This window comes from Melanerpes formicivorus, unplaced genomic scaffold (genome assembly GCF_026170545.1).
Source record: "Melanerpes formicivorus ecotype bairdi unplaced genomic scaffold, bMelFor1.0.p_v2 SCAF_97, whole genome shotgun sequence".
Lineage (NCBI taxonomy): Eukaryota > Metazoa > Chordata > Aves > Piciformes > Picidae > Melanerpes > Melanerpes formicivorus.
In genome coordinates this window covers 658575-670831 of record NW_027142449.1, presented here as the reverse complement: position 1 = coordinate 670831, position 12257 = coordinate 658575, and the positions used below count along the sequence as shown (strand labels likewise).

The 12257-nt window shown below is 47.0% G+C and overlaps 1 protein-coding gene across 1 annotated transcript in view; it reads left to right on the top strand.

The window, feature by feature from the left end:
• The window catches only part of SEC23IP (SEC23 interacting protein), a 47088-nt gene that overhangs the window by 20057 nt on the left and 14774 nt on the right, over positions 1-12257 (top strand). The window contains exons 10-16 of the mRNA XM_068166111.1: positions 1515-1633; positions 3047-3217; positions 4654-4749; positions 5511-5714; positions 7185-7340; positions 9420-9522; positions 12052-12237. Of these exons, the coding sequence (XP_068022212.1) occupies positions 1515-1633; positions 3047-3217; positions 4654-4749; positions 5511-5714; positions 7185-7340; positions 9420-9522; positions 12052-12237 (1035 nt within the window). The remainder of the gene's footprint in view (positions 1-1514; positions 1634-3046; positions 3218-4653; positions 4750-5510; positions 5715-7184; positions 7341-9419; positions 9523-12051; positions 12238-12257) is intronic.

Sequence of the window (12257 nt, the reverse complement as noted above, 5' to 3'; positions counted from 1 at the left end):
CCTCTGCCTTCTCCCATTGTTTCCCTTCATAGAATCATAGAATATCTTGAGTTGGAAGGGACCTTAAAGATCATCTAGTTCAAATCCCCCTGCCATGGGCAGGAATACCTTCCACTAGTCCAGGTTGCTCAAAGCCTGCTCTTGAACACTTCCAGGGGTGAGGCATCCACAACTTCTCTGGGAAACCCATTCCAGTGTCTCACCACCCTCATATTAAAGAATTTCTTAGTGTCTCATCTGAATCTGCCCTGATGTAGTTTAAAACCATTGCCCCTTGTCCTATTACCACAAGCCCTTCTAAAAAGTCCCTCTCCAGCTTTTCTGTAGGCTCCCTTCAGGTACTGGAAGACATTCTGTCCTCTGAGTTTAAAGGTTGGCAGGCTATCTGGTGTGTCATCTTAGGCAAGTAACTTCTGGGTCTCAAAACCCTCACTTTGTAAAACCAAGGTAAGTTTTTTGGAACATGAATAAGTATTATAACAACATATGACATGCTAGTTTGGGCTGAGACTTTCTGTCCAGTTTGGCAAGTAGTCAAAGATAGTTGAGGACAGATAATTTAATCAAGGCAACTCCATAAGGCATGAATGAGGTTTGGTTTACTTTCTGCTGAGAATGATCATGTTCAGGTTTGTGTGTGGGCATTGTAGTTTAATCCAGACATTCCACAACAACCCCATGCTGGCTGGGGATGGAGTGGCTGGAGAGCAGCCAGGCAGAAAGGAACCTGGAGGTTAGTGGTTGACAGCAGCTGAGCATGAGCCAGCAATGTACCCAGGTGGCCAAGAAGGCCAATGGCATCCTGGCCTGTATCAGGAATAGTGTGGCCAGCAGGAGCAGGGAAGTCATTGTGCCCTGTGCTCAGCGCTGGTTAGGCTACACCTCGAGTCCTGTGTCCAGTTCGGGGCTTCTCAATTTAGGAAGGATGTTGAGATGCTGGAAGGTGTCCAGAGAAGGGCAACAAAGCTGGGGAGGGGTCTGGGTCACAGCCCTATGAGGAAAGGCTGAGGGAGCTGGGGTTGCTTAGCCTGGAGAAGAGGAGGCTCAGGGGAGACCTTCTTGCTCTCTCTAACTGCCTGAAGGGAGGTTGTAGCCAGGTGGGGGTTGGTCTCTTCTCCCAAGCAACCAGCACCAGAACAAGAGGACACAGTCTCAAGCTGCACCAGGGGAGGTTTAGGCTGGATGTTGGGAATAATTTCTTCCCAGCAAGAGAGATTGGCCATTGGGATGTGCTACCCAGGGAGGTGGTGGAGTCACTGTCCCTAGAGATGTTCAAAAAATGGATTGGCTGTGGCACTTGGAAGCATGGTTCAGTTGTCAGGAGGTGTTAGGTATTGGGTAATAGGTTGGACTTGATGATCTCTGAGGTCTTTTCCAACCTGGTTGATTCTATGATTGTTTATGATCAACCTCTGTGTTGCTATCACTTTTGCATATAAAACTTGCTTGGGATTTAGGGAAAAGAAAATCTGACTTTTTTTTTTCCCCAAGGCAACTTTAATTTCTGTTTCCAGGTTCCTTAATTCTATTTGACATATTGTCTAACCAGAAGGATTTGGCTTCATCAGTAAGTACTGGACAGTTCTCTGGTGTTAATGGGACTGTGAAGGATGTGGCTGCTCCTGATAAACAGGTAATTTGCTCCCTTGTCTTTCCAGGAATTAGAGCTGACATTTTCAGTAACTTTGCCTTGCAGAATTTATTAGCTGAAACACTCTTGTGGGTTCTGATAGTACATGTGGACATGTTAGTCAGAGGGTAGAAAGGCTCTGCAGAGGGACCTCGACAGACTGCACAGATGGGCAGAGTCCAATGGGATGGCATTCAACAAGTCCAAGTGCCGAGTGCTGCACTTTGGCTACGGCAATCCCATGCAGAGCTACAGGCTGGGGTCAGAGTGGCTGAGAGCTCCCAAACAGAGAGGGACCTGGGGGTGCTGATCGACAGCTGCCTGAATATGAGCCAGCTGTGTGCCCAGGTGGCCAAGAGGGCCAATGGCATCCTGGCCTGCATTAGGAATAGTGTGGCCAGCAGGAGCAGGGAAGTCATTGTGCCCCTGTACTCTGCTTTGGTTAGGCCACGCCTTGAGTCCTGTGTCCAGTTCTGGGCCCCTCAGTTTAAGAAGGACATTGAGACACTTGAATGTGTCCAGAGAAGGGGAACAAGGCTGGGGAGAGGCCTTGAGCACAGCCCTGTGAGGAGAGGCTGAGTGAGCTGGGGTTGTTTAGCCTGGAGAAGAGGAGGCTCAGGGGTGACCTCATTGCCCTCTACAACTACCTGAAAGGTGGTTTTAGCCAGGAAGGGGTTGGTCTCTTCTCCCAGGCAAGCAGCACCAGAACAAGAGGACACAGTCTCAAGCTGTGCCAGGGGAGGTTTAGACTCGAGGTGAGGAGGAAGTTCTTCACTGAGCGAGTCGTTCATCATTGGGATGTGCTGCCCAGGGAGGTGGTAGAGTCACCATTCCTGGAGGTGTTCAAGAGGGGATTGGACGTGGCACTTGGTGCCATGGTCTAGTCATGAGGTCTGTGCTGATAGGTTGGACTCGATGATCTTCGAGGTCCTTTCCAACCTTAGTTATACTGTGATACTGTGATACTGTTAGCAGAAATGTGCAGTTTTGTCAGTAGAGCCAATTCTTAGGACAAACTATGAACTTCCAATTGGGACAGTAATGGGATTTGATTGTAGTCCTCAGATTTGACCCTTGTGAACACATAACATTTGTCCTAACAGTATCTGAATGGTGGGGGAGAAGTGGAAGAGGGAAAGAATCGATCTGTGTTCAGGCTACAAACTGTGGCCCGATGTTTGATGATTAAAAGGAAATAGTTTTGAGTGTTAGAAAGCTCAGGAAGCCTTTTGTCTGTCTTAGTAATTTTTAGATAGATGCTTTGCTGCTCTGTTACTATCAGTGGAAACCCTGTACCCTGCTTCACTGACAATGGGCAGAAATGGGAAAAGCTTACATCACAATGTTTGTAAGAGAAAGTCATTAAACTGGGTTTTGCTTTTTGATGTGGTTCTGTTTCTGTGCTGTTTTGTTAAGGTGACTGAAGACACCAGTTCCTTGGGCTCCTCGATTACTACTTCTGGTGATGACCTTTGTGAGCCTGAAGTAGATGATGATGTTCCTACTTTGCAGAAGACTCTGGAAATGCTTAGTTTGTCAGAGTATGCAAGCACGTTTGAGAAGGAGCGAATTGACATGGAGTCTCTGGTACAGTAGGATCCACTTAACTTATGGGCATTGCCCTGGGTATGGAGGTTTATGTTTTGAGTTTGCTTTTGTTTCTTTATGAGTGTAGTGTTCCATGAAGCTTGAAAGCAGTTGCAAAAGTAGGATAATTAATGCAGGTCATGAAGATAAATGTTATGTGACTCTTTCTTGGTGCAGTGTATTTTCCCCCCAGTTATGTTAATGCACTTTGTGTCATGTCATGACAGAAGGACAGGACACAGTCTCAAGCTGCACCTGGGGAGGTTTACAGAATCAATAAGCTTGGAAAAGACCTCAGAGATCATCAAGTCCAACCTGTCACCCAAGACCTCATGACTACTAAATCAGGGCTCCAAGTGCCACATCCAATCCCCTCTTGAACATCTCCAGGGACAGTGACTCCACCACCTCCCTGGGCAGCACATTCCAGTGGCCAACAACTCTCTCTGTGAAGAACTTTCTCCTCACCTCCAGCCTAAACTTCCCCTGTCAAGTCTTCCAGCAGATCTGGCTGAAATCAATCACTGTCCTCACAAGTCCTTAAGGAAAGTCAGCCAGACAAGCTTTGACTCCTGTGGCTGAAAAATTACCCAAGTCTAGCAGCAGAGACAGACACATCCTAGAGCATGGCTGTCCTTTAGATGATAGACTGAGTGAGGAAGGGGAGGTATTTCTATGATGTATCTTTGCATGTTCTGAATTATAGCCACTTCTGAAGCTTAGAGGAGTGCCTTCCTCTCACTACCAATGCAGAATGTGTTTTCCAAAGCAAATTTGCATCAGAAACAGGCAACTCCCCCTGCCTCTGAGAAATAACTTACATTAACACCTGAAAAAAATAGGACTTCCCCCCCCCACTTTCTGTTCCACTTCTCAAAAGAAAGGAAACCCTCACTCAAAAGGCTTTCTTAGAGTCCTGAGAGTCACTCCAAGATGTTATTTACTTTGCATGTTCTGAAAAAGAGGAAACCACATCCCAACGTGGGTCTGCATGCTCTTTTCAGTACCAAACATTCCCAATGTTGGGATGAAAGAAGGATGTGTCTGTGAAGAGCTGCTATGGTTTTAAACCCCTGTAAGGCTGGATGGTAGGAAGAAATTCTTCCCAGAAAGAGAGATTGGCCTTTGGAATGGGCTGCCCAGGGAGGTGGTGGAGTCACCATCACTGGAGGTGTTTAAGAACACTTAGTGCCATGGTTTAGTTGATTAGATGCTGTTGGGTGATAGGTTGGACTCAATGATTTCTAAGGTCTTTTCCAACCTGGTGTATTCTGTGTGTCTTTGGAATGTTTTAAATGTCTTTAGCTTTATAGAATCAGCTTTTGCCTGCTTCCTAAGTCATTGCCAGTAAGAAATTATCTATGTCACTAGCAAAGTTATAAAGGTGCCTGGTTTGTTGGTGATGGGTTTTCTTTTAATACTTTTTTTTCCCTTAGCTCATGTGTACAGTGGATGACCTGAAGGAAATGGGGATACCTCTTGGACCAAGGAAGAAAATAGCTAATTTTGTAAAAGACAGAGCAGCCAAGCAGGTAAAAACAGTTTTCAGGAAGAAAATATTAATCACTAGCCAAGAAGGCTAATGAGATCCTGGGGTGTGTTAGAGTATGTCCATCAGGGAGGGAGGTTCTCCTTCCCCTCTACTCTGCCCTGCTGAGACCTCATCTTGGGTACTGTGTTCAGTTTGGGGCTTCCCCAGTTCAAGAGGGACAGGGATCTGTTGGAGTGGGTCCAGCAGAGGGCTATAAGGATGATTAGGGGACTGGAGCACTGCCTGGTGAGGAGAGGCTGAGGGACCTGGGGCTTTTTAGTCTGGAAAAGAGAAGACTGAGGGGATTTAATAAATGTTTCTAAATATCTGAGGGCTGGGGGTCAGGAGGGAGGGGACAGGGTCTGCTCACTTGCTCCCTGAGATAGGACAAGGAACAGTGGATGTAAGCTGCAGCACAGGAAGTTCCACCTTAACAGAAGGGAGATCTTCTTTACTGTAAGGGTCACAGAGCACTGGAAGAGGCTCCCCAGAGAGCTTGTGGAGTCTCCTCTGGAGATTTTCAAGGCCTGTCTGGATGTGTTCCACTGTGACCTGAGCTATATTGTATGGCCCTGCTCTGTCAGGGGGGTTGGAGTCGATGGTCTCTTTGGAGGTCCCTTCCAACCCCTGACATCCTGTGAGCCTGTGACTCTGTGAAATGCAACTGACTTCCTTCCTTGTTAACATTGAGGATATATTAAAAGAATTTTGTCAGCTGTGAAGTGAACTTTGTTGTTCTGATTTTGAAACTTCTCTCCAAAGGAACAAAAGAAAACAGCAGAAAAGAAAGCAGTGCTGGCTGCAACACTCCAGACTCCAGAAGATGCCCAGAAAGCAAAAGAGCCAGTTAGTCCTGTCTCCCCAGCAGAGTCTGGTCAGCTGCATCCAAGGAGGAAGCTTCCACTTGGTGCCTCTGTTTCTTCTGTGAACATTGACTATGACTATTTTGAAATGGGAACTGGCCAGGTGAGACTACGTGCATCTTAATGGTTCATCTGGACCAGTGCTGTCCTTTGGCTTGACTTTGGGTTTTTGAATGTTGATGTTGAGGACAGACTGAAGGAGTTGGGGCTGTTCAGTCTGGAGAAGAGAAGGCTCCCAGGTGACCTCATTGTGGCCTTCCAGTATCTGAAGGGGGCCTACAGGAAGGCTGGGGAGGGACTTCTCAGGATCTCAGGTAGTGATAGGAGTAGGGGGAATGGAATGAAGGTGGAGGTGGGGAGATTCAGGCTGGATGTGAGGAGGAGGTTCTTCACCATGAGAGTGGTGAAACCCTGGAATGGGTTGTCCGGGGAGGTGGCTGGGGCCCCATCCCTAGAGGTGTTTAAGCCCAGGCTGGCTGAGGCTCTGGCCAGCCTGATCTAGTGTGAGGTGTCCCTGCCCATGGCAGGGGGGTTGGAACTAGATGATCCTTGTGGTCCTTTCCAACCCTGACTGATACTATGATACTATGATACCTGGACTTTGTGTTACTTCCCTTGATTTTTGTACAGAGGTTATACTAGAGTAGATCATAAGGGAGGGCTGGGAAAGGGGTTTAGATTAGTGAAAAGCAAAACTTATTATAACAAGGACACCACCAGAATTCATTTTTTCCCTTCCATGGTTCTGTTCCAGAAGCAGAATGAACCATATTGAATTGTTCTATGGCTTTACAGTTAACATAAATGGATCATAGAATCTTAGAATTGGCAGGATTGGAAGGGACCTCAAGGATCAGCCAGTTCCAACTCCCCTGCCATGGTCAGGGACACCTCACACTACGTCAGGTTGCTCACAGCCACATCCAGCCTGGCCTTAACCTCCAGGGAAGAGGCTTCCACCACCTCCCTGGGTAACCTGTTCCAGTGTCTCACCACCCTCATGGGGAAGAACCTCTTCCTAGCATCCAGTCTAGTTCTGCTCCATTCCCCCCAAGTCCTATCACTCCCTGACACCCTAAAAAGTCCCTTCCCAGCTTTCTTGTAGGCCTCTTTCAGATACTGGAAGATACATTTATGCTGTTCTAGTTAAGATTTTCCTCAAGCTGAACTTAAAACCCAAACCTTGAAAACTTCCTGATTTAAATATTGTTCCTTGTGTTCAGCCTAAACCTCCCCTGGTACAGCTTGAGGTTATTTCCTCTCATCCTGTTACCTGATGCTAAGAGCAAGAGACCATCCTCACCTCACTCTAACATCCTTTCAGGGAGTTGTGGAGAGCCACAGTGTGTCCCCTCAGCCTTTTTACTTTGGATTTTTGGTTTTACATTGAAAACATGTTTGGTATTATGGTATTCATATGTCCTCTGGCATTTGTAGTGAAGAGGGCAATGCAGCTGAAGCTTCCTGGAAATACTGTGAGAATGTGGTTGATTTAATACACAGCTTGTTTTCCCTTGCCAGCTAAGCATTATATGGCAGCTCAGAGTTTATAGATCTGATTTCTCTCGGGTAGGTCTCTGTTGTTTACAGCGCCCTGGACTTTGAACCAGACATTTTCTTTGCTCTCGGCTCTCCTATCGGTGTGTTCCTTACTGTGAGGGGTGTGGAGAAGATTGATGAAAACTACAGGCTTCCAACTTGCAAGGGATTCTTCAACATCTATCATCCAGTGAGTAAGCACTGCTTTAGGGGGCTGGTTTTAGTGGATGGAGGTGACAGTAAAGCAGAGTCCTGAGTTTTAACCTCTGAGCATTACACCTCCTCTTCCCTTATCCCTTAGTGATTTCCCAAATCACTCTATTTAGTGGCTCAACTGAAATGTATGTTCCATGTGTCTGTGGCCTTTACTGCAAAAGTGAAGTAGAGCTGGCTGTAGGTTCCATAATTAGAATTCTGGATATGAGTTGGCTTGGTAATCATTTGCCCTGTTCATTTTCAGAGCGTGAAGAATCCTTTTTGCCATTGTTAATTTCAAGCCACGCTTGTAGATTTGTCTCAAGTGTTTGTGTTTGAGCCTTTTGCAGGGCTCTTCTGAGTTTCCAGTTTACATTCTGGGAGGTTTAGAAATCCTGGGAGGTTTTGCAGTGCATGCAGTATATTTATCCTCTTCTGTTCCATCTTGGTTAATAGCAGTTAAACAGTGAGCTGTTGGTAGGGCTCATCAGAGTGCAAGAAAATTCTGCTGCTCTTTCACTGTTGTGCTTCTCCTTTAGAATCTCTGCAGGAGAACCAGACCTAATTAGTTAATGAACCTGCTTAATCTTACAGTCAAACTAAATGACCATGCACTGAGTTTCTGTAAGCTGAAATAGAAGATAATTAAAAAATGTTTCTGTATTTACCATAAATAGGGATGGTTTTCCCCCACTGGAATGTGATAAATAGAATTAGAATAGAATAGAATAGAATAGACCAGACCAGACCAGACCAGACCAGACCAGACCAGGTTGGAAGAGATCTTAAGATCATCGCGTCCAACTCACCAACCACTCCAACCCACCTAAACAACTAACCCATGGCACCAAGCACCCCAGCAAGTCTCCTCCTGAACACCTCCAGTGATGGTGACTCCACCACCTCTCCAGGCAGCCCATTCCAATGGGCAATCACTCTCTCTGGATAGAACTTCTTCCTAACCTCCAGCCTAAACCTCCCCTGGCACAGCCTGAGACTGTGTCCTCTTGTTCTGGTACTGGCTGCCTGGGAGAAGAGACCAACCCCTGCCTGGCTACAACCTCCCTTCAGGTAGTTGTAGAGAGCAATAAGGTCACCCCTGAGTCTCCTCTTCTCCAGGCTAAGCAACCCCAGCTCCCTCAGCCTCTTCTCACAGGGCTTGTGTTCCAGACCCCTCCCCAGCTTTGTTGTCCTTCTCTGGACACCTTCCAGCATCTCAACAGCTTTCCTAAACTGAGGGGCCCAGAACTGGACACAGGACTCAAGGTGTGGCCTAACCAGTGCTGAGCACAGGGGCAGAATGACTTCCCTGCTCCTGCTGGCCACACTGTTCCTGATGCAGGCCAGGATGCCATTGGCCCTCTTGGCTGCCTGGGCACACTGCAGGCTCATGTTCAGCCTACCATCAACCAGCAACCCCAGGTCCCTCTCTGCCTGGCCGCTCTCCAGCCACTCTGACCCCAGCCTGTAGCACTGCATGGGGTTGTTGTGGCCAATGTGCAGAACCTGGCACTTGGATGTGTTCAATCTCCTGCCCTTGGACTCTGCCCATCTGCCCAGCCTGTTGAGGTCCCTCTGCAGAGCCTCTCTACCCTCCAGCAGATCAACTCCTGCCCCCAGCTTGGTGTTGTCAGCAAATTTACTGATGATGGACTCAATGCCCTCATCCAGATCATCAATGAAGATGTTAAAGAGCACAGGGCCCAGCAGTGATCCTTGGGGCACACCACTAGTGCCTGGCTGCCAGCTGGCTGTGGCACCATTCACCACCACTCCCTGGGCTCAGCCTCCAGCCAGTTCCTAACCCAAGGCAGTGTGCTCCCATCCAAGCCATGGGCTGAGAGCTTGACCAGCAGTTTGCTATGGGGGACAGTGTCAAAGGCCTTGCTGAGTTCCAGGTAGACTACATCCACAGGCCTCCCCACATCCACCAGGCAGTCACCTGATCATAGAAGGAGATCAGGTTGGTCAGGCAGGACCTGCCCTTCCTAAAGCCATGCTGGCTGGGCCTGATCCCTTGGCCATCCTGCTATGCTAAGATAACTAAATGTCAGTATGGTTTTTTTCTCAACAGCTTGATCCAGTAGCTTACAGGTTAGAACCAATGATCATTGAAGACATGGATTTAAAGCCAGTTCTCATTCCACATCATAAAGGCAGAAAAAGACTTCATCTGGGTAAGAAAAAATAAGTATTTTATACATGGATCTTATTCCTGATTTATTTACTTGAAGCATTAGAATATTGTAACATTTCAAGAGCCTAATGATTGTTCCCAAATATCTTGACTCCATCTGTTTCATAAACATCAGAGGGAATTCCTCCCAGCCCCATAATTGTATTCCCATGTAATAATGAATCATAGTTCCTGCAGTCTTGAGGTCCTGATGACCATAATTCCATTTAGAAATTGCTGTACATCACTTCTTCACCTTAGTTTTGAAGATGATGTGCAGCAGAACTAAATTTGCTTGTTTTTTTTGCTTTGCCCTTAATGACCACCAGTTCAGTATTGGAAACACTGAGGAAAATGTTGGTTCCATAGCCACTGATGGACAGGGACTGGATTTTTTTTGCTCACTGCTACACAACAAATCAAGGCGCCCTTGTTCACGTTTGCATACCCAATAAAGAAAGTCAGGTTTGCTGTACAATGCCAGCATTACTGTTGTGCAAGTTCACAGAGCCCTTCTGAAAGCCTGTTTGCAGGCACCTGGATGGAGACATTCTGCAGCATCTACCCTTTAGAATGGTACATTAGAGTGAGTCTGCTTCCCTAGACTAGACAAGGTACTTGTTAAGAGATGTTTCAGGTTTAAAAGTCTCAAAGTGTGTATAGTAAAGGAGAAAATTCTGCTCTTTTGCTCTATTGTTTTTTAATTTGAATTAGACAAATGTTCCATGGAATAGTTGTGAGCCCTGACCTAACAAACCCATGTGGCTCTTAACAAGATATTGTGAAGAGTTGTCCTTCATTCAGAGTTTCCCACCAGTACTGAATGACAGTTTGGTTACTGGTGACTGTCTCGGTCCGGAGAGGGAAGGAGACTGACTTCTTTTGAACATTCCCATGATGTGAAATGAGAGGCACAAGCGAGGCCAAAATACCAACAGCTAGACTATTTATTAGATAAATAAAGTGGATATAAGAAGGGGAGAGGGAGAAAAGAGAGAGGGAGAGAGAGGAGAGAGAGAGAAGAGGAAAGGAATTATATTACCACACCCCTCACCCCCCCCCAAGACAGTTTGAGTCTGTGGAGGAAAGGTGCTGCAGGAGATGTTGGGTTGGTACAGGAACAGTGCTGAGGCTCTGGCTGGAGAAGAGCTGTGGTCCTCTGGGGAGATGCTGGGTTGGTACAGGAACGGTGCTGAGGCTCTGGCTGGAGAAGAGCTGTGGTCCTCTGGGGAGATGCTGGGTTGGTACAGGAACGGTGCTGAGGCTCTGGCTGGAGAAGAGCTGTGGTCCTCTGGGGAGATGCTGGGTTGGTACAGGAACGGTGCTGAGGCTCTGGCTGGAGAAGAGCTGTGGTCCTCTGGGCAGCCTGGGTCTGTAGAGCTTCCAGGCTCCACAGCCTCTTTTCTCCGGAGCAGCCTTGTCCTGGGCTTTCCCTTCTCAGCGGCATGGTCCGTCTCCTGTGTTTTCCTTCATCCCCACATTTTTCTTCTATGTTTTTCTTCTACAAGCCAGTAGTTGCTCAAGTCTTTTATACAGTTTTAGTCCTTAGATATGTGTCCAAGTATTGTCCCTCAGGAATTCCAGGGCCAGGGAATCATCCTTAGGTAAATGTCCAGGTATCGTTCCCCCAGCAATCTTTCTGTGCATTCCTGTGTGTTTGGGCAAGAGTCTGGATGGAGGGGGGGGCCTCCTCCTCCTCCATCCTCATCTACATGCCCCCATACTCATTACACATCAGGAAACAGGTGGTGAACCCATTGTCTACCCTTTCCAGGGTACTTGATGGGTGGAGATTATCTTGTCCTGAAGGCGTGATGGCTGGGTCCTTGGGTCCATTGTTGTAGGCCGGCTGCAGTCCAGTGTTGTTATGATGCAATCACAAGGTGATTTGCATCCAGGATTGGTAGACAGGATTCCTACATGATCTTTGCACCTTCCTTCCAGTGGCTCTGCCCAACACATATCAGCTATTGTCTGGGCAAGCAGCAAGTGATTTGATCTTTGTTGAGTCACACCAGGAGAGCCAACTTTTCGTCTCTCACAGTGACACAGTTAGTGACCTGTAACAGAATTCCAGGATAGAGTTCTTCTCCAGATTCACTACTACTGCAGGAGACATTTGCAGCTCACCTGCTCTCTTCTGCAGTGCTGGAGTTTGAAACTAGTTTCTCTCTGCTTGTCCTTTAGTGTGGGATGTTAGGAGTGAATGTAGGTGGTGGTGGGATTGGCTGGCAGCTATTTTTGTGGACCTTTCTAGATTTGGAGGCTGCTGGAATGTTTCCTCTGCTAGTAGATTTTAGCTCCTTGACCCATTCAGTGAGAAACCAATGGTGTGTTAATTAGATTTCACCTGATCTTTTGGAATGGAATAGAAAAGCAGGGAACACACATTCATGACAGAGCAGGCCCATTTCTCCTAGTAAGTGTGATCTGTGCTGAACACTGTTTCATCAGTCTGCTTTTAGTTTGTAACTGAAATCCTTCTGTTAGAGTGACTTGTTAATCTGTGGGTTTTTCTCTTTTCCTCAAGAGTTGAAAGACTCTCTGTCTCGTATGGGCTCTGATCTGAAACAAGGTTTCATTAGCTCTTTGAAGAGTGCCTGGCAGACCCTTAATGAATTTGCACGTGCTCATACATCTTCAACCCAGCTCCAAGCAGAACTGGAGAAAGTAGCTAACCAAATCAAAGAGGAAGAAGAAAAGCAAGTGGTAGAAGGTATGTGGACGTATTATTGG